This window comes from Neofelis nebulosa, chromosome 2 (assembly GCF_028018385.1).
Source record: "Neofelis nebulosa isolate mNeoNeb1 chromosome 2, mNeoNeb1.pri, whole genome shotgun sequence".
NCBI lineage: Eukaryota > Metazoa > Chordata > Mammalia > Carnivora > Felidae > Neofelis > Neofelis nebulosa.
This window is the reverse complement of record NC_080783.1, coordinates 191,332,591-191,353,904: the sequence shown is the minus strand read 5'-3', so window position 1 is coordinate 191,353,904 and position 21,314 is coordinate 191,332,591. Positions and strand designations below refer to the sequence as shown.

The window sequence follows — 21,314 nt, the reverse complement described above, 5'->3', positions numbered from 1 at the left end:
TTAAAGGCTTTGGATGATCTCCTATGCTCTTGGGAGTATATTATGAAACCTTTACAATAGCTCATAAGATCTTGCATGATCTGGACTCTGCTATCTCTTTCACCTCAATCTCATATCACTTCCCTTTATTTTCTGTAGCCAGTCACACTGATCTTTTCTCAATCCCTTGAACCTGCCAGGCTTCTCTTACCTTTGGCCTTTCACGTTTTCTGTCTGCTCAAACAAGTCTTCTCCATTCTCTTTGTTTGGCTAACTCTTACTCATCCTTCAAGTCTCAGATTAAATAACATTTCCTCAGGACAGCCTGCCCTAATCACCCCAGATTAGGTCAGCTCACTGTGTTGTGTATTTCCCTAACTATCTGAACTTCCCTTAGGCAGCACTTTGCTTCTGATTCTTGTAATTATTGTGGACTGTCTGTTTCATCTCTCTTCCCTACTAGACTGTTAGCTCCATGAAGACAGACTGTGCCTATTTTATTCACCATTGTGTCCACAGTGCCCAGGAGTGCCTGACATGTAGTTAGATGCACACTAAGTATTGTTGGACCGGCTGACAATCAGGGAAGGCCCAAGTAGCACCAGCCTTTGGGCACAGGCTAGAATTGGCTAAGGCCACATTGTCACTCCTTTCTTCCCTTAAGGGAAGTTGTAAGGGCCAGGAGAAATGAAGTACTAGATGACTTCATGCACTGTCCAGTACAATATGAAAGAACAGGCATCACAACTTTATCTATTAGAGTGAAAAATTAGGAAAAAAACCAACAGCCCTAAATGTCCAACAATATAGGAATGGCTTCATATTATTACACCAGTGATTTAAAAGTATTTTCTAAGGTATCTAATCCTTATTTTTCAAATAGAACCTGACATGGGAGCCCCAATATGTAAAATGCATTAAAATGGGACCAGTCTAGTTGAATGGGTAATGGGGCAGAGCTTAATCTCTTAGGCTACCCCAGCTTTCCCTTTCTCTTCCCATCCCCCGTTTTTCTGTCCTTCTCCTTCTAAGTCTTGAAGGCTTTCCAATTCCTGGCTCTATTGTATCTTTTAAAGCCAGGGCATCATTTCCTTTTCGCCTTCTACAAGGCACTCCCAAATGCTTTATTGTGTTGTTAAGCTGGCTCCCGTTGGTTTTCAGTTACTTGTAATTAAAAACAAAAACAAAAAGCCTTAAATAATACTGTTGCAGCTTGAGATTCACTTACGTAATGGAAAAAGAATTACGTTTGGAGTCAGAAAACTGGTTGCAAATCTAGGTCTCGACTTTGGGCAAGTAACCATTTTCAACTCCGTTTTCTCATTGGCAGATTATACTTAACTTTTGAGAATTTTTTTAAAAACCCAGTAACAATAGATTAAAAGACTGGCTATTGAGCAGATTTTCGGCAAAAGTTAAATAAATAAGATTAAAGTCTTTAGAAGTCATTCCTACTCCCTCCAACTTGAAGGAGTTGGATAAACTGTATTCAGCGCAGCCAAAATTAGCAAGGCTGCCATCTTGTGGCAGTTTATTGACACACCGTCCAATGTCATTTAGCAACATTTGAAGCGAGATGTTCAAGAACCTAAAGCTAAATAAAAGGATGGCAGACACACCAGAGAGACACTGAAACGAAGATAATAACTGAAGACATAAGATGAGGCTAATTCATTAGTGGAAAGAGCAAAGAATAAAGAATCTAAGACTGAACTTTAAGGAACTGTCACATGCAGCAGAGAAGTTAGGGAAAGGGACAGAAAGAAATGACTGATGGAGAAAAAGTGACTAAGTTTAGTTCAGTGTAACACTCAAGCCAGGGTTGATATATATATGATATAAACATATATGTAAGTATATACATTTAACTCAAATAAATATACGTATTTACATCGACAGCTAACCTGATGTTATCTTTTTTCCCCCAGACTTCAAAAACCATTAACAAAAGCTAGACGACACCATAATCCTTATAATATCATTGCCCGAGGCCATTCAAATGTTACTTCTACCTCTAAAGTCAATGCTTGGAGCACCTGGGTGGCTCAGTTGGTTAAGGCTCTGACTTCGGCTCAGGTCATGATCTCATGGTTCGTGAGTTTGAGCCCTGTGTCGGGCTCTGTGCTGACAGCTCAGAGCCTGAAGCCTGCTTCGGATTCTGTGTTTCCTTCTCTCTTCCCCTCCCCAGTGTGCACTCTGTCTCTCTGTCTTTCTCTCAAAAATACAATAAATGTTAAAAAAAATAAAGTCAATGCTTCACCTTTCTTATACACCTTATTATAGTATGACACTGGTTAAGAATTTTAGTAATTATGAGGCTACTGCATTGTCAAGGATTATCACTACTGTACATACCATGGGGAACGGGGTGCTCATTGAGGTCTGATCCAGTTCCAGAATCCCATACTGAGAATCTGCTTTCTAGGGTCACTCCTACTACCAAATCTTTTAGACTTAGTTTCCCCCAAAAGCAGAGTCTGAGACAAGTGCTTACAAACAGGTAGTTTATTTTCAGGAGTAATCTCAAGGAACATGGGGTCAGAGACTAGGAAGAGTAAAATACAGGCAAACCAGGAAAGCCAATCCAAGGATGATTGATCCAGAAGGTCACTGCTTTGGGTGTGTGGGTTTTGATTCCCCTGGAGACATTCTGAAGCAGAATGTGCCTCATAATTGTCCGACTAGGGAAGGAAGAGGGAGTATTTATTCACAAGCTCCTGTCCTTTATTGGTGAAGGGTTTCCCAATTGCTCATTAACTCCTCTGCATTCTCAAGTTGTCACTTTCAGGTCGACACGTGTATCAAAATAACTGTGCATGTTCCCCCAGATCCCATCGGCTGAATTCCATGAAAGCCCTGGGGCAGAACGCGAGATACTTGAAGAAAGCAGTTGAAGCTTTGGACTGTCAGGTCACACCTGCATGAACATGGTACCCACAGCAATGGCTGGAGTAGAAACGTGTACCAACAGGCACCAAAGGTGCCCGATACACGGCCGTAAGTAAGAGACAACATCTTGCGAGACTGAAGTTCTATCCCGTAAGATGCACGGTGAGTTCTGAACCAATAAGCAAACTGCAGTAGCATTTCACTTAGAACCAGGAAGAAAGGGCAAATGTGGAATGGCAATTCTGTTCTATCGAATGGACTACTAAATGTTGATCTTCATGTCTCTGTGATTCTGAGCATGGCTCTTCACAAATTTTATTACCCAAGGGAGGAATGCTTCCACCAGAGGACATGAAAACAGCTCCACTGGATTGTAAACTAAGGCTGCCATTTGCCAATCTGGGCTTCTCTTGCCACTAGGTAACAGATTAAAAAAAAAAAAAAAAAGTTAATCCAGTGGTGTGCTAGCCTGCTCATACAGGTTTACAGGAACTGACTGAGTGCACATGTTAGTTTCCTACTGTTGCTGTAACAAATGACCACAAATTTAGCGGCCACAAATAAATGGAACAGCACAGATTTATTATAGTTCCGAAGATCAGAAATCTGAAATGGGTCCTATTGGGCTAAGAAAAAAAAAAAAAAATCAAGGTGTTAGTACAGGTGTGTTCCTTCTCGAGACTCTGAGAAAAAATTGGTTACATACCTTTTCTAGCTTCTTGAGGCTGCCCATATTCCTTGATCGTATCACTAAGACTTCTGCTTTCATTATCACAACTCTTTTTCTTTCTTTCTTTTTTTAATGTTTATTTTTGAGAGAGAGAGACAGAGAGAGAGCGCATACATATGCGTGAGCAGAGAGGGGTAGAGAGAGGGAGACAGAGGATATGAAGCAGGTTCTGCACTGACAACAGAGAGCCCAAACTCACGAACCCCACCATGAGATCATGACCTGAGCTGAAGTCGGACACTTAATCCACTGAGCCACCCAGGGGCCACAACTCATCTCTTTTTCTGATGCTGACTTCCTGCTTTTTCATTTCCTTATAAGGATGCATGTAATTGTATTGGGCCTACCTGGATAATCTCCCCATTAAGTATCCTTAAATTCATCACATCCTGTTGCCATGTAAGATAGTATATTAACAGGTTCCAGAGATTAGGATATGGTCATCTTTGGAGAGCCATTATTCCACATACCACAGTGCCTTTTTCTCAACTCTACATTCATTGACATATTGTTCAAAATCAGTCATGGTGGGAGTATTTACACCACAGAAATTGGCAAATGCTACATATTAGGGCTTTTACTTCTGGACAGCCTGTGGTTAAACTTTACCTGCATATCTTGGATTATGATGGTTGGCTGGGGTGAACGTGCCTATTATCACGGCAAAGGAGAACTGTCACTATGCAATAGGAAGGGAGGGTTATGAATAGAATCCAGAGGATACTTAGGGGACCTCCTACTCTTGCCATGTCTAGTGCAGAAAATTATGGGAATATTTTACAGGCAGAACAAGCAAGAACTAGGTTTGGGTCACGTACAGAAAACTCATAGCTCCAATTACAAGCTATGTAACCACATTCTATTCATGCAGTATAGTGGAAGTAATACATGCCACTTCTTGACCAGGTCCTTTAAGATAGCAGCATGTTTCCTTCATGTCCTCTTTCTTTTCACATCACTGTGACCCTGATTAAGTGCTGGTTGAAGACAGGAATGGGTAATAGATACGTGAACTCATTAAGTCAAACTATCAACGTATCAATAGATACGTGAACTCATGAAGTCAAAACTATCAACTAAGACCTTGTGATAGCTATAGAAAGGTCTCTTGCCATGTCAGTTCAATAGTTACATATTGTATCTAATTTTCTTCTCCCCCTCACCGCACCCCAACATATATAGGATGTGGTATGTCGTGGTGGTTGACTTTAAAGTTCAGTCCATAGGCTCAGGAACATTAAGGAAGCATCATGATGGAACTGGCAGAAAATCAACATTAGTTGGAGGTCCTAGACCTGGAGCTGGATGAAGTAACTGATGAGGGTTTTGTCAGTTCCTTTTTCTGGGTAGGGGGGAGAGTGCAGTGATGACAATTCAGGTTATAAAAGGCGGGAGGGGGGCGGTATTTTAATGAAGCATTTTGTTTCATTTTTTGAAGTTTAAAAGGGTATGTGTTGATGTTGGACCATTCTGGGAATTTATTATCGTGTGCACCTATCATTCCTATTGGACACTCAGCATCTGCAACCCCTTCATATATCTGGGTAAGACCCCAAACAAAGAGAGAGTGCACCTTACAGCATCAAAGCCGACAATGCTCTCTATCACTTTGCTAGGGTTGCAGACCCAGCCGATCCCATTCTCTTGTCCTGAGACAAGTGCGTTGGGGTAGGGAGAAAAGTCAGTAAAGAGTTCATTAATGAGTGGGTTACTGCTGTAGGCAACTGGGGTTTGGTCCTTCTGGGGGCCCTCACAAACACTGTGATGTGTGTAACCTTGGAAGTATTCCTTTGAGGAACCAGGAAGCTGAAATATTTCTTGACTGTTTGTTCTAGCTATGAGACAGAAAGCAGGGTATGCTTCATGGAGCTCCTTGGAAAACTAGCTTTTCAATTTCAGATGCTGTACCTCCTTCCTCTTTCCTTAAATGTGACATAATGGCTTGGGCTACAACAGCCAATATGCAACTCCAAAGGTAAGTCTACTGAGAGGCACCTGGGTGGCTCGTTGGTGAAGCATCCGACTCTTCATTTCGGCTCAGGTCATGATCTCATGGTTAGGGCGTTCGAGCCCCGCGTTGGGCTCTGCACTGACAGCGCACAGTCTGCTTGGGATTCTCTCTCTCCCTCTGTCTCTCCCCCTCCCTCGCTTGTGCTCTCTCTTTCAAGATAAATACGCTTAAAAAAATAAAGGTAAGTCTAATTGAATCACAGAGATATCAGATGATTTTCCTGAACCAATAAAGCTGCCTACCTCCATTTTTCTTGAGAAAAATATACTTAAAAAAAAAAAGTCACCACAGTCAAGTGTTCTGCAGCCAAAAGCATTCGTATTCCTAACCGATTTATCTAGTCTTACTTGCAGCCAAGGGTACAAGCCCAGACTTTGAATCAAAAGGTAGCGATGTAAAGAAGCAGACCCTGTGGGGAGACTTGCCAGTGATGTGGCAGTAGCAGCAGTGGTCTGGTGACACCATCCAGTACGTTGACATTTGACACCTTATTTTGCTTTCTGGTGGCCTTCACCACGAACACAGATAATAGACTCTCTGTACTGAATAATAATTGTTACTTCTCACTAGTATTCACTGGGAACCAAGTGTTTTACAAATTCCCTCCTCGTCTTCATATCAACCATTCAAGATGGGTATGTTGTTTTAAGTTTATTTTTTGAGAGAGAGAGAAAAAGAGGGAGACAGCAGGGGAGCGGCAGAGAGAGAGAGAGGTAGACAGAATCCCAAGCAGACTCCGTGCTCTCAGCTCTTGAGAGAGAGAGAAAAAGAGGGAGAGAGAGAGCAGGGGAGTGGCAGAGAGAGAGAGAGGTAGACAGAATCCCAAGTAGACTCCGTGCTCTTAGCTCAGAGCCCGATGTGGGGCTTGAACTCACAAACTGTGAGATCAAGACCTGTGCTGAAACCAAGAGTCAGACGCTCAACCGGCTGAGCCACCCAGGCGCCCCAAGATGGGTATTAATATCCTTCTATGTGGTTAACTGACTTGACTCAGATCACACAGTAAGTGGCAGATTGGGATTCAAGTTCAGGTCCAAGTGACATCAAAGCCAGATCTTAACCACTGTATCATATGGCCAATATTTCTTTTGCCAATTTGTAATTTTTGGACCTGAGACCCTAACTAACTCAGGCTGGAGCCTGGGGCCCTCTGTGGGAGAGGAAGAAAGATGGGCTCACAGAGATCGTTGTCTGTTATCAGTCCCTTCTGGCTGGGGGATACAGGATCTGCCCAAATGCAGACAGGCTCTGAGCCAGGCTGCACAGATACAGGCGATCTTCTGAGCCAGGCTGGGAAACGCTCCAGATGAACTGCCAGACTTCTGTGTCTGAAACTCTGAGAGATAAGGAAGAATCTTGGGTGGTACCCTCAGAGACAAAGCGATTCTGCAGGTTTAGAATGTGCTGAAATCCAGGCAAAATACGAAAGTGGCAAAAGACATGAAGAAGGGAATTGTATAAGAATCAATCAACTCTCTGTTGGCAATTCTTGCTCGCAGAATGATTCCCTGTACTTCTTTCTCTTCTCAGGCTGGATTTTGAAGTCTGAGGCTCGAAACCCCCAAGCCCTAATCCAGACTTCTTCCCACCTTCCATTCACCCATGCTCCAAGTCTCAGAACCATCTTGGCCCCTCTCACCCTTTCATTTAGCCACATTTTCCCAAAAATATCTACTGAGGATCAATTTTGTGCCAGAGAGGCAAAGACTCTGACCTCAAGGTACTTACGAGGAAAGAAAACATTAAAAGACAAGTGTACAGGGGCGCCTGCGTGGCTCAGTCAGTTAAGCGTCTGACTCTTGATTTCAGCTCAGGTCATGATTTCATGGTCGTGAGATCAAGCCCCGCATTGGGCTCCGTTCTGAGCATGGAGCCTGCTTAAGATTTTCTTTCTCCCTCTCCCTCTGCCCCTTCCAGCTCTCGTGCTCTCTCTCTGAAAGAAAGGAAGAAAGAAAGAAAGAAAGAAAGAAAGAAAGAAAGAAAGAAAGAAAGAAAGAAAGAAAGAAAGAAAGAAAAAGACAAGTGCACAGATCATTACTTAATGAGAACTGTGATACCAGCCAGGAAGGAAAAGTAGTATTCAGTGGGAGTGTATACCTGGGGAACTAGGTCTAGCCTAAAGGTTCATATTCAGATCATCCCCCTTCCATTTGCCTTTCTCCTTGTCATCTTCCTCCTCACCATCCCCTTTATAACAATGGCATCTTCTGCCCTGTCCCTTCCGCATTGTCTCCTCTACATTGTACCCCCACGTCCCAGCCTTGATTCAGACCCTATGCTACCTTTGTACCTATTTTCTGACAGATCCCTCTGCCTCTTCCCCCTCCTCTCAAGCCCATGCTCTATCCTGCAGTTAGAGTTATATTTCTAAAATGTAATCTAACCAGCTCTTTCTTTCTTTCACATTAAGGTTTTACCTCTCTTGCCTGGCACAGCTTGTTCAACCTCTTTCTCTTCAGCCTTAACTCCTATTCTTCTATAGGAACCTCTCACCTCAGCCAGTCACAGATTCCACCTCTGCTACCGTTTACTCAGGTCTGCTCTCAATGTTCTCCCCACCCATCTCAGCCCAGGAAATGACGATTCCAAATTCAAGGCACCCATTGGTCATGTGCCTGATGAAAGCCCACCATGGATGAGAAATTGGGCAAGATCAGTGAGGAGGAAAAGGCTGGAAGTCAATAGTCAGTACTTCTGATGACTGCCCCAGATGGCAACACCTGTTTCCACAATAGATTGTAAGCTCCATGAGGGCAGGGACAGAGTCTGACTTGTCCACTTGCATACTCCTCATCGTGTCTAGTGCAAAGTAGCATGGTGCCTACGATGCTTCTTGAGGAAGAACTCAATCATGAACTCAATCATTTTTTTCAGTGTATAAACAAATGAATAAATAGGGGCACCTGGGTGGCCCAGTCAGTTAAGTGTCTGACTCTTGATTTTGGCTCAGGTCATGATCTCACGATTCGTGCATTAGAGCCCTGCCTTGGGCTCTGTGCTAAAAGCGCAGGGATTTGCCCTCTCCCTCTCTCTGCCCCTCCCTGCCTCTCTCTCAAAATAAATGAACTTTTAAAATGTTACAAAATTAATAAAGTGATAGATACTGCTCTTAAATTGCCTCCCGTGGGGTTACAAGTACATGTGGTTAGACTCCTTAAAAGATTAGAAGTTTCCTTAGGGGCAGGGGTTGTGACTTACGTGTGCACTCTTTACAAAGAATCACTTTACAATGTAGTTTCATATAGGTTACTGCTTCTGTTTCTTATTTCAACCCCACAAATTATTATCCCCATTTTGTAAATAGGAAAACTTTCTTCCTTTCATCCTTCTTCCTGTTTCCTCCTCCCTCTCCCCTACATCTGGAATGCATGTCTAGGTATCTGCTGTCTCTAAATTCAGAAAGAGATTGAGGGCTTAAATGGAGAGCTGATAACAATGAGGGTCAGGGAGGCTATCTGCCCTAGGTTTCACAAACATGAAGCACTCAAATATAATTATTTGATATATTTGTGTGATATGTGTGTGTGTGTGTGTGAGAGAGAGAGAGAGAGAGAGAGAAAGACAGTGTTTTTTGTTAAATGTAAATATTTAAAATATAAATTTTTGTACCCTATTTTGTCATGTGGTCATTTTTCTTTTAAACATACTGGAAGTCACAAAATTAAAAAGAGGCCCAGGTTCAGCCAAGTCAGGTAACTTAGCCAGTCTAATCCCTAGTAAAGTGCCCAAGCCAGGAATTATGGAAACCCAGGATGTCTCCCCATCCAGAGGCATCACTAACTCAAAACTGTGGCACATGTTATTTCAGTATGGTCGGTGGCATACTCATGGGATTTCATCATATAGATGTGTTTACTTCAAAGTTCTAAGTTACTTTGTGACTTTGGCACGTAATTTAGCTTCCCCATTTGAAAACTGGAGGCCACAATAGCATCTACCACAGAGAGTTCCTATTAGGATTGCATGAAAATGTTCTTGAAGCATTCAGCACAGGCCTGGCACATAGTGCGCAGTAAACGGTGGCTATTATTGTAAGAACTGTATCTGTCGAGTGACTTTGGCATATAGCGCCTGCATTCAACTTGAAGCTTGGAGCTGTCACCGTCGCTCAGCCAAAGGAGTGGGAACAATTGCACTCGCCAATTTTTTCTGGAAATAAATCTTTGTGGGAGGATAATCACCGGTTGGAAAGTGTGAGCCTTGAGGGAACAAAGCTCTGATCCCCAGGCCCGAGGACCACGCGAAATTTCTCTCCCCCGCGGGCTGCGGCCACGGAGCCTAATGTCCCCGGGACTGAGTGGCAGGTGGCAGGGCACGCCCAGCTCCGGGCGAGGCGGCCTCACAAACCGGTTTTAGCGGAGCGGAGGATGATCTTCGCTCATTCCGCTCATCTTATTCTCGGGGACCACACCCTGCGCGCGGGGAGGAAGGACTCCAAAACCGCGGGGCGGAGGCTTCCGCGCGGTCCCAGACCTGACCATCTATGGTCACAGAGCACACGGTACGAACAGGAAGTGGGGCGAGCCTCCACCTTCCCAGCCAGCAAGCCGAGCGACGGCGGGCATGCCCAGAAACCCAGGGCTGGACCCACGCGCCCTCACCAACCACCTCCCCACACCGGCCTCGGGAGGTATCCCTAGGACACTAGGACACTGTTCAGACCAACGGCATCCGCACGTCACAAACGGCGACACTGAGATATGCACGCCCAAAGAGGCGGAGCTTCGCCTCAATCTCCTCGGAGAGTGGACGACTGTCCGGGATTCCCAGAAAATCCTGACTCCTAGTCCCTCCAAGACCCCTTCCGACGGCTAGGCTAAGGCACTGGCCTCTGTCATTGAGACCGCATTGATAGGAGCACTAATTTAGCCACTCACCTGTTCTCCTTCTCCGGAGGTGGAGCTTAGCTGGTAATTTCGGCCCTTCATTGGCCCGGACGACTCGGCTCCCGCCAGTTGGCAGGGAGGCGGGGCCTACCCCTGAGCACACACCGGGGGCCGCTCCGGCTTTGGGGGCGGGACCCTCTCCCACGTGCCCTCCGGTCTAGCATGGATCTCCCTTCCGGGCGTGGAGAATAGGGGGCGGAGCCACGAGCGGGGCGGCCAGACTTCCTCCCGGGTCCCTCCACTAGCTCGGCGTTTCAGCAGCCGTCCATTTCCGGTGGGGGTGCCGCGCCCAGTAAGGGCCCGGAAGTGGGTCGCGCGAAGATTGCTGGGCGGTTCTTGCCGGAAGTGGAGAGCGGCTGATCGCAGTCCGGAGGTGAGGCGGAACTCTGAGGTGAGGGAACGCGGCCGGGTAGGGACGGGGGTCCACTCCGCGGCTCACTGGTCTCTGGAGTTGTTAATGGTCTTACCGACCTATGCGCGTACGGTGAGCGTTGCTGAAGGGGCCATAGCGGAGGCCCTCAGGCCGACCCGGGATCCTGGGCGCGGTCTCTTGAGGTGGGGCCAGGGTGACCAACGGAGCCGGGCTCCTCTGGGGAGGCCCCTCCGCTGGATTTTGCAGTCCTGGCCGTCAGCCTCAGCGGGGGCCTGATTCCTAAGGTGCCCAGACTTAGGCATTCCTAAGGAACCAACGACACCTTAGACTCTTCTCTATGCCCCATCTCGTCCCCATTGCACAGATGGGTAAATTGATCCCCGGGGAGGAGAGGCTGGTCTACGACCGTATAGCGAGTGAGGGAAACAATTGGACTCAAGACCTCAGTTATTTAGATTAACAGCCCCAGGTCCTTCCCACGACTGTTTCCCAGGAACCTCTTTACCTGTGAGTGGTCTTCCGGTCGGTGTCGAGTCGCGGCGGGCAGCTGCAGGTTAAAGACCGCCCGCTGCGTGGAATTTTTTTTTTTTTTTTTTTAATGCAACCTGTTTGGAATACCTGGGTAGTTTTTCACAAGAGAGTGGGGCAGGTCTTTGTGTTTGCAATCAGATAGCCTCTCCTTCCTCCAGGTCCGTTGCTCCTATTCTGAAAGGCTTGTTTAACTTTATTGAAGGTGTTGCATACTTCTGGACCTGAAATCAGATGGCTCAGGTTTGGTCTGTCCGCTCTGCTAAGTTTCTGTAGCTGTAGATGCATTAACTTCCTTGAGCCTTATTTTTCTTATCTTTTAAGCGGAGATCTCTGCATATCTCACAGGATTAAATTCAGTCTAACAAATTGTGTTTATTCTGTCAAGCACTCTGCCATATCTAGGGAATGCAGTTTTGGAAGAAAAAAAAAAAAAGCCAGACCTTTGCCGGGACGTTTAAGAAGTAATTATAAATGTGATGAGTGTTAGGAAAGAACAGTGTTGGAAATATATAACTTAGGGCTCAGGAAAATCCCTTCTGCAGAGCAGAATTTAAGATGAATTTTGAAGGATAAACAGCATGAAGCTTGGTGAGAGGACGAGCACCTTTTCAGGCAGAGGTTCGTATCAGAACCGTGTCAGTTGAAGCTCTTTGTAGGGATCCCTGTTCAGCTGAAAAACAGGACAGCCTAGCACATTCATCATTCACCACTCATTCATTGAGCCCTTAATATGTATGAGGTACATACTAAATGAGGCACTTGGCCTGGTGGCCAGGAATACAGCTGTTACCCTGGAGTGTAGGGGGGCAGACAAGTAAATCAGGGATGGCTTGCCATACGTACTGTCATAATGCACTGTGTGAGTACAGGGCTATGGGAGAATAGAGAGAGGAATACCTGAGCCAGACTTCCGAGCTTTGAGGAGGAAATGGGAGGATAAGTCTTGCAAAACTTACTTAGCTGTGTGGTCAGTCTGGAAAAAGGATTTCCAGGCAAAGAGTACAAGTGCAAGGACGTGGAGATCTGGACATGTGAAAGACCATGGCTAATGCAGTGACTGAAATTCTAGTAATGCTTAGAGAAACGGAGGAAGTGGGAAGTGGTGGGTCAGATATAAAGGACCTTGTAAATTGTGCTGCGTAACGTGGATCTTAGGAAAATGATGTGGTCAGATTTATGTTTTAGGAAGTTTAGTTTGTCAAGGCAGAAGGGACATGATGGCAAAGTAGACCAGTGTTGGGAAGCTGTTGCCATAGTCTTGGCCTGAACTGAGACAGTGACTGTGGGAAGGAGAGGAGGGATCGGATTTGAGCAGTATGTATGTATGTATTGTTTTTTAATATGGGGGGGGGGAGCGCAAGTGGGGGAGGGGCAGAGGAAGGGGGATAGGGGATCTGAAGCAGACTCTGCACTGATAGGCTGACAGCGTGAGCCTGGAACTCACCAGCCAACCAGGAGATCGCAAACTGAGCCGAATTGGGACACTCAACCTACTGAGTCACCTGGTGCCCCTTGAACAGTATTTAAAAGATAGAAACCATAGAATTGGAGGCTGATTATTTATGGAAATGAAGAGGGGTGCCTGGGTGGCTCAGTCGGTGGGGCATCTAACTTTGGCTCAGGTCATGATCTCGCAGTCTGTGAGTTCAAGCCCTCGTTCGTCTCTGTGCTGACAGCTCAGAGCCTGAGCCTGCTTGGGATTCTGTGTGTGTGTGTCTATCTCTCTGCCCCTCCCCAGCTCACGCTTTCTCTCTCTCTCTCTCTCTCTCTTTCTCAAAAATAAATACACGTTTTTTAAAAAAGGAAATGAAGAAATAGAAGTCGTCTAGGATGAGTGCCTGGTTTCTGGCTTAGGGAACTGGGTGGTACCATTCACCAAGGTAGGTAATGTGAGAGGAGAGGGGTAAGTTGGGGAGGTGGCATGGAAAGAAAATGAATTTTGGACGTATTTAGTTGGAGGTGTTTGCAGCACATCCAGACAGATGTCGGAATAAGGTATCCCAATTAGAGGAAACAAGAGCAAAGGTGCAGAGGCATATATTCAGTGAAGCACCTGGAGTATCGGAGTTTGCCTGGAGTTTGTGGTGGAAGTAAGATCAGGAAAAAAGGTAGATAGATGCCTGCCAAGTTGTGAAGGGCTTTTGATGCCTCGTTTGAACGCGTTTGGGTTTCATTCAGCAGTTGGCAATTTGCTTATTGTTTGAGTTGCACTGGTCCAGCATAAAGAAATGTCTGTAGGAGGGAAGACATTTTTTTTTCTGTAGGAATTGCCTACCTTTTTCTTCACTAGAAATACTTTGTCAGTCAGGTGGACGTAATTTATGTCTGAGAGGAGCTTAAATAAAATGGTAGCAGTGAAAGCATTTTGTCAGGTACAGCCTGTCATGCGAGCCCAGACTGGTGGTAATGTTAAGTTTCAGTGTGTGTATTTTTGCTCTGAGGAGGTTAGCTGTTTAGTTTGTAAAATGGTTTGTTTCCAATCTGAAGGGCGATCTTTTTTCTCACCCCCTTTTTTTGGTTATACATACGTAGGTTTAGCTGCGATTATTTTTGTAACCAGGAACTAAGCCTTGTAAAAGTGACTTCCTCCTTTCGGTTTTCTGTGAAGCACTTGATGCATTTTACAGGTGCCGGGGTGGCTCAGTCGGTTGAGCGTCTCACTTTGGCTCAGGTCATGATCTCACAGTTTGGGAGTTTGAGCCTGGAATCCCCGAATCAGTCTCGCTGTTGTCAGCGCAAGGCCCTTTGTAGACCCTCTGTCAGCCTCTCTCTCTCTCTGCCCCTCCCTGACTCGCCCGCACTCACTCTCTGTCTCTCTGTCTCTCTCTCTCAAAAATAGACTTTTTTTTTTTAAAAGACGCATTTTACTTAAATGAGCAAATACAAAGTGTCATTGGAAGTTGAACTCTCTAGTTTGAAATTAAAAAATTTTTTTAATGTTTATTTATTTTTGAGAGAGAGCACAAATGGGAGAGGGGCAGAGAGAGGGAGATGCAGCATCTGAAGCAGGCTCCAGGCTCTGAGCTGTCAGCACAGAGCCTGACACGGGGCTTGAACCCACAAACCGTGATATCATAACCTGAACTGAAGTGGGACGTATAACCCACTGAGCCACCCAGGTGCCCCTGTCTGGTTTGAAATTTAATCTGAAGTTGAAATCTGAGGATCCTGAAGCCACATCTTGCCCACTCCTAGTGATTATTCCTTTGAATTGTCATCATTTTCTTTTTTTTCTTTTTTTTTTTTTTCTATTAACGTGGCTTTCATACTTAAACTTCGCCTTCTCTACTACAACCAGGCTAATCTTTTAAAGAGAACCATTTTCATCTTCCCTGGCTTCATATTCCCAAAGAATTAAATCTAAATTCCCTTGTCCAGTTTACAAAATTCTCCACATTAGACCCTTAATTAGATAGTAGGTTGACGTTCTGATTTAAAGTCCTGAACCCGTGGCATTTTATTTATACCTCTTGTGCTTCCCTTTTGCTCCTTATTACATTAGAACAGGGTTTCTCAACATTGGCACAATTGACATTTTAGGCTGGATGGTTCTTCATTGTGGGGTTGGCCTGCCTGCCTGTACATTGTAGGATTTTAGCAGTATCCCTGGCCTCCACCCATCAGATGCCAGTAGCACTTGGCTCCGTTGTGCCTACCAAAGATGTCTCCTGACATTGCCTAGTGTCTCCCGGAGGATGAAATTGCCCTTGATTGAGAACCACTGCATTAGAAAGTATCATAACTATGTTTGTGCAGTGTTCTCTCTCCAATTAGACTTTCTAGGGCAGGCTTCACGACCATGCTTAGCACAGTATATACACATCATAAGCACTGGATATCCTGTAGTGAATGAATCATTTTTCATTGAGGCAGCAAGAATCATTGTTTGTTTAAAGGAATTTCTGGGGTCCTTGAAGGACTTTCATTTTTGTTTTCTTCCTCAGAGGGTGTGATCTTGATAGAGAAATGCCTCTGATTAGGCACTCACCCAGAAGGAAGCTTTGGGTTAGTTGACAGTGCAAGTAAGCAGATTTATATATCTCTTACATTGAGGATATATACATTCCCGTTTTATTCATGTTGCCTTCTTTTCTTTTCTTTCCTTCTCTTTTCTTCTCTTTTCTTTTACTTATTTTTGAGAGAGAGAAAGAGAGCATGCCACGTGTGCACAAGGGAGGGGCAGAGAGAGAGGGAGGGACAGAGAGAACCCCAGGCAGACTCCATGCTGTCAGTGCAGGACCAACATGGGGCTGGAACTCACAAACCATGAGATCATGACCTGAGCCAAAATCAAGAGCCTGATGCTTAACTGACTGAACCACCTAGGTGCCCCAGTGTTCCTGCATTTAGACAGCTTAGTTTAGTTTATTATTTTTTTTAATTTAATTTAAATTTTAATTTATTTTTTATTTTTATTGTATTTAATTAAAAAAAAATTTAACGTGTATTTATTTTTGAGAGACAGAGGTAGAGCGTGAGTGAGGGAGGAGCAGAGAGAGGGGGAGGCACAGAATCGCAAGCAAGTTCCAGGCTCTGAGCTGTCAGCACAGAACCCAACTCAGGGCTCGAACTCACCAACTAGGAGATCATGGCATGAGGGGAAGTTGGATGCTTAACCGAATGAGCCACCCAGGCGCCCCTAGATTACCGTTTATCTTAAATTGCCATTTTAAATTTATTTTAAATTGCCATTATTTTAAATTGTTATAGTTTATGATGTTCGTGCTCAGTGTTTATTTTGATTGTTTAAGTTGTTCTAGTTGAATCATCTTTAATGCGACTATAACATTTCACCATGAAACTGTTTCTTTTTGGCATACCGTCATGTAAACTTAATAAAAAGAATCAAAGCTCTAAAAATATCCCTTATTTATAAATAAAGCTTCGTTTGCCTTGTATTATGAGACCTGTGTTAAACTTTTCCATTTGACTAGAAAATAGAGTTGAAATGTTTCATGGAAGGAGTGAGCTTGCTTTTTTTGTGTTTTGTTTTGTTTTTCTGCAGAGGTCATTAAAATTCCTATACTTAAGTTTAATTATAGACTTACAGTCACAGATCTTTTCATATCTCTATTTGTAGCTGAATCCTGGCTAGGGACAAATGGCGTCCTTAGATCTATCTTTATTCAACTAGCCAGCTGAAATCAGCCAATGTGCTTTTTCCTTATACAATGTAAAAGTTGCCTGCTGAATGCTCTTACATAGTTGATCTTCGTAATATTCCTTGGGTATAAGAGAGAGGGGAAACCCATGGCCACACAAAGTTGTTTATTTGCCCTGACTGTTGAAGTAGCTAGTTCTAAGTCTGACTTCAGCTTGTACATTCTAACTAGCTTTACTCACTCCTGGAATTTCAGATAGGGCACAGGAGACAAGTGTTGATATTGGATTGGATTCTTTCCCTCACTAGAAGATAGATCTTTCTCTTTTAATCTAAACCTCAGATGGCAGTGACTCAGGCAGTAAAATGTCATTGGTTCCCTCTGAAACCAAATGCTTAAGGAAGAACAGTGGCTTCTGATTTGGGTTAGATTTAGATGGTATCTTTACTGGGGCAAAGTGGTATCTGTTCTTTGGTTTCTGGTTAAAACAGCCAACTTGCACAGTGCCTGGGTGACTCATTTGGTTAAGCGTCTGACTTCAGCTCAGGTCATGATCTCAACGGTTCATGAGTTCAAGTCCCATGTCAGACTCTGTGCTGACAGCTCTGAGCCTGGAGACTGCTTCGGATTCTGTGTTTCCCTCTTCTCTCTGCTCCTCCCCCACTCGCACTGTGTGTGTGTGTGTGTGTGTGTGTGTGTGTGTGTCTCAAAAATAAACATTAAAAAAAAAAAAAAACCATAGGGGCACCTGGGTGGCTCAGTAGGTTAAGCATCCAACTTCAAAGCTCAGGTCATGATCTCACGGTCCATGAGTTTGAGCTCTGTGCTGACAGCTCAGAATCTGGAGCCTGTTTCGGGTTCTGTGTCTCCCTCTCTCTCTGCCCCTCTCCTGCTCGCACTCTCTGTCTGTCCCAAAAATAAATAAACATTAAAAAAAAAATTAAAAAACACACAGCCAACTTGTGTCTCCTGTTAGTATGTCTAGGTTTTACTTTGATGTAGTAGAGCCTAGTGATGAGAACAAGGCTCTAATTCTATATTGTTAGGAGAAGAACTAACTAATGTCTTACAGCTTAGTGGTACCTTAGGAGAGAGATCCTAATGGAACTTGTTTTTGTTTTGTTTTTTAATAAAGAAATTAACTATGTTAAAGAAGGTTGGAAAATGAGGAAATTGTCTAAAACCCCATCACTCCAATGTGACAAATACTGTAAATTTTGTGTTCTATTCAAGTCTTTTTCCGCGGTGCATTCCTTGTAATTAGAGGTCTAAGTTAACGTTGCAGTGAATATCTGCCTATCACTTTCCCCACATTCGGATTATTTTATTAGGATAACATCTCAGGGACAGAAATACAAAGTCAAGGCCAAAAGAAGCATTTTGAAGCAGATCAGTTGGGCTGCCATAGTATGCAGGCTGACTTGCATAGCTGCTTTTCAGTTTTACTTAAGGGTATGACTTAGAGGAACAACTACCAGACAAAGTAGAAAACATTTAAATGTGACAACTTCGTACTCAAGTAGACATTCATACCACTGGCTTAATTGTCTGGTGAGATGAGACAAGAACTGCAGGAGTAGCCTGGTTCCATTTACTTCTGAACAACTGCCTTGAATAGGCTGGAGGAATTGGGTTGTTTGAATTGTTCGAATGATGAGACTCTGAAGCAGCTTTGGCAGGAATCACTAGCCAATTCTGATTTTTTTCTTGGTTTTAGACCACAAAAGAAATTGCTGGAGAATCCACCTCATAGTTTCTTTTTGCTGTGTGTGATATCCCTCCAAGAGCCTATCCATTCTCATACTTTGTGATATTTCTTTGTGGATAACTTGCAAACACTGTTCTCCAGCCTTGGTCCTTCCCCAAGTTTTATTTCTAAATACTTACCCACTTAGAAGCTTCAGCTCCTCTTCAGACTCTCCTTGTCCAAAACTGTCTTCATCTTCTTGCCCCAAATAGTACATGCCAGAAACCTGTTTCTGCCTATAGTGTCATCCTTCTCTTAGGCCCCTGGATTTGCAGTTCGAGTCATCTTTGCTTCCTTTCTGAGTGCTACAGTACTCAATAGTCACTACCACACAGTTAGTACTTGTTCTGTGTTTAATGCACACTTGTTTTGTATGACCTCCAAGGGCAGAACTAAGATCAGTGGGTGGAAGTTGCAGGGAAGCAGATTTTGCCTCCATATAAGGAAGAACTTTTAGTACTTTGAGCTGTCTGAAGGGAATGGGCTGCCTCTAGAAGTCTCGGTTTCCCCACACTGAAGGTGCTTGAACAGAGGTTACCTGGCTAATTGCTGAGAATGTTGAAAGGATTGTTCTGGCATCAGATGGTGTTTTTACAAGATGATTTCTAGAATCCCTCCTAATCCTGGCAGTGAAGGATTCAGTGGAAGGTAGCTTTGTTTCTCCTGCTAGATTAGATTCCCTTGGAACAGGAAAACTATTTTACCACTTAATTCAGGTGCTGGTTACATAGTTACCTAAAACTGATTATTTGTGGGTTAATTGATTCTTTTCCTTTCATTTCCATATCTGGCTGGAGAGTAGATGGTGTAGATTTTTTTTCTTTTGAAATATAAAAAATACTTTTTTCAGCAGCCCTCTCATTTTACAGCTGGATGAATAGCAGCTTTCAACCTTAGACCCTATTAACTTCCTAGTTCAACCTAACCTAGACCTTAATATTGTCCCATTTTTCCAAATTGCATTCTGTTTATCAAATAGTACTTGTAAAAATGTTGCTTTCATCATATTACTCCTTCACTCAAAATCCTTAAATGGCTTCACACTTATCACAATATCAGATTCAAATGCTGCCTGGCTTTCAGTGCCCTTCATTACCTAACCTGCCTTGCTTATCCAGCCTTATTTTTCATGATGCTTGATGCTCTATGCAGATTAACCCACATAACATACTTTATGTGCCTAGCCCCCTTATTCTCTCCTCTTTGCGTCTGATTGCTCTAGAATGTCTTCCCTTTTTCCTTTTACTTTTTCTATCAGGATGCCCCCCTTTCTCCTGAAACCAGACTATCTCAAGGCGCCTGGGTGGCTCAATTGGTTAAGCGTCCAACTTTGGCTCAGGTCATGATCTCACAGTTGGTGAGTTCGAGCCCCGCATCGGGCTCTGTGCTGACAGCTCAGAGCCTAGAGCCTGCTTTGGATTCTGTGTCTCATTCTCTCTCTGCCCCTCCCCCACTTGTGTTCTGTCTCTCAAAATTAAATAAAAATGTAAAAACAAACAAAGAAAAAAACCCCAGACTATCTCCAGTCCTCACTGATTTCTTCTCAACTCTCAGAACATATAGTAATTTATACAGTGTCATTCAGAACCATACAACATTTTACAAAGAAAAAGCTCCAGTATATAGGCTGATACTGGAACTTTTCCTAATCTAAATGGAGTTAGACAGTCTCTAAAAGAACTTTAAAAAACGTGTCACCAGTATTTATCCCATTGGCATTTTCATTTGTGTTGGCCTTCCCAATAAGAATGAAATCTTCTTGGGGCTCGGTCGATTAAGCGTCTGACTTCGGCTCAGGTCACGATCTCGTGGTCCGTGAGTTCGAGCCCCGCGTCGGGCTCTGTGCTGACTGCTCAGAGCCTGGAGCCTGTTTCAGATTCTGTGTCTCCCTCTCTCTCTGCCCCTCCCCTGTTCATGCTCTGTCTCTCTCTGTCTCAAAAATAAATAAACGTTAAAAAAAGAATTTTTTTTTTAATTAAAAAAAAAAAAGAAATCTTCTTGAGGGCAGATGCCATTTGCCTTCTATGTCTTCAGTAGCTGCTAAGTACAGTGCCAAGTACAGTACTAAGCACTTTCATTTTATAAGCATCTTCTGTGTGCCCGGTTGTTGTAGGTACTGCGAATTGGTGGGGCTGGTTGGGGGAGGGGAATGGACAGATTCCCATCTAAAGCCTGAATTCTAGCACAACGCATGTAGTGATAACATTTTACATTTAAACTGTATTTTAAGGTTCCCAAAGTGACTATTCCTCTCCTTTGATCCTTACATCTCTGTGTGCTAGGTAAGGACTCATTAAATGACAGTCCTTTAGTTATACAGTTAATACATGGCAGAGCTGGGACTCAAAGCTTGGTCTCCTGAATCCCAGTTTTTTCTTAGACTTCTAAAATTAGGACTGTTTCCCTTTCTGAAGCTTTTATGATGAATGCCTAAGTAGTTGGGATTCTGTACATTCATTTATGGAGGCTTACTTTTAGTTATTGGCTATTGTCAATCAGAAGTGGCAAAGAACAGGGACACCTGGGTGGCTCAGTCGGTTAAGTGGCTGACTTCGGCTCAGGTCACAATCTCCCGGTTTGTGAGTTCGAGCCCTGCGTCAGGCTCTGTGCTGACAACTCAGAGCCTGGAGCCTGTTTGGATTCTGTGTCTCCTTCTCTCTCTGCCCCTCCCCCACTTGTGCTCTGTTTCTATCAAAAATAAATAAATGTATTAAAAAATTAAAAAAAAAAAAAGAAATGGCAAAGAACAAGATCAGGCAGGACTATGGTTTTCTACTTTGGCAACTCTAAATTCTTACGGAAAAGCCTTATTTTAAACATTTGCCTTCCAAATATGTGTCATCTAAGAGCCTATGAAAAAATATTGGTCTCCATGGAGAAAATTGAAAGCAGAGAAATTAAAAGCTGCTAATAATGTTAACTGAAGACACGGTGAAGAGCCCTTGAACCCACAGTAATGTGCTCAGCAAGCAGTAGGGGCTGGATGCTGTGATGAATTGTATAGTCACTTAATTTCTTAAAAGCCATGTGGAGTGGTGGGAAGAGCCTCAGACTAGGATTCAGAAA

The 21,314-nt window shown here is 43.8% G+C and overlaps 2 protein-coding genes across 10 annotated transcripts in view; one reads left to right on the top strand and one right to left on the bottom strand.

Moving 5' to 3' along the window:
* The window catches only part of MYCL (MYCL proto-oncogene, bHLH transcription factor), a 102,999-nt gene extending 92,271 nt beyond the window's left edge, over window positions 1-10,728 (bottom strand). Inside the window, exon 1 of the mRNA XM_058717913.1 lies at window positions 10,487-10,728. The gene's annotated coding sequence lies outside the window, so the exon portion shown is untranslated. The remainder of the gene's footprint in view (window positions 1-10,486) is intronic.
* A 3-nt stretch (window positions 10,729-10,731) lies between these two features.
* Window positions 10,732-21,314, top strand: part of CAP1 (cyclase associated actin cytoskeleton regulatory protein 1) — a 28,406-nt gene continuing 17,823 nt past the window's right edge. For 2 of the 9 annotated variants that reach the window (XM_058717910.1, XM_058717906.1), the window contains exon 1: window positions 10,732-10,868. Coding sequence is in view for 1 of the 9 variants with exons in the window: in XM_058717903.1 (XP_058573886.1) it covers window positions 10,969-10,979 (11 nt within the window). In the remaining 8 variants the exon portion in view is untranslated. Of the gene's footprint in view, window positions 10,887-10,963; window positions 10,980-21,314 lie in introns of those variants that run through there. The other 7 variants (XM_058717911.1, XM_058717907.1, XM_058717909.1 and 4 more) reach the window with 4 other exon arrangements.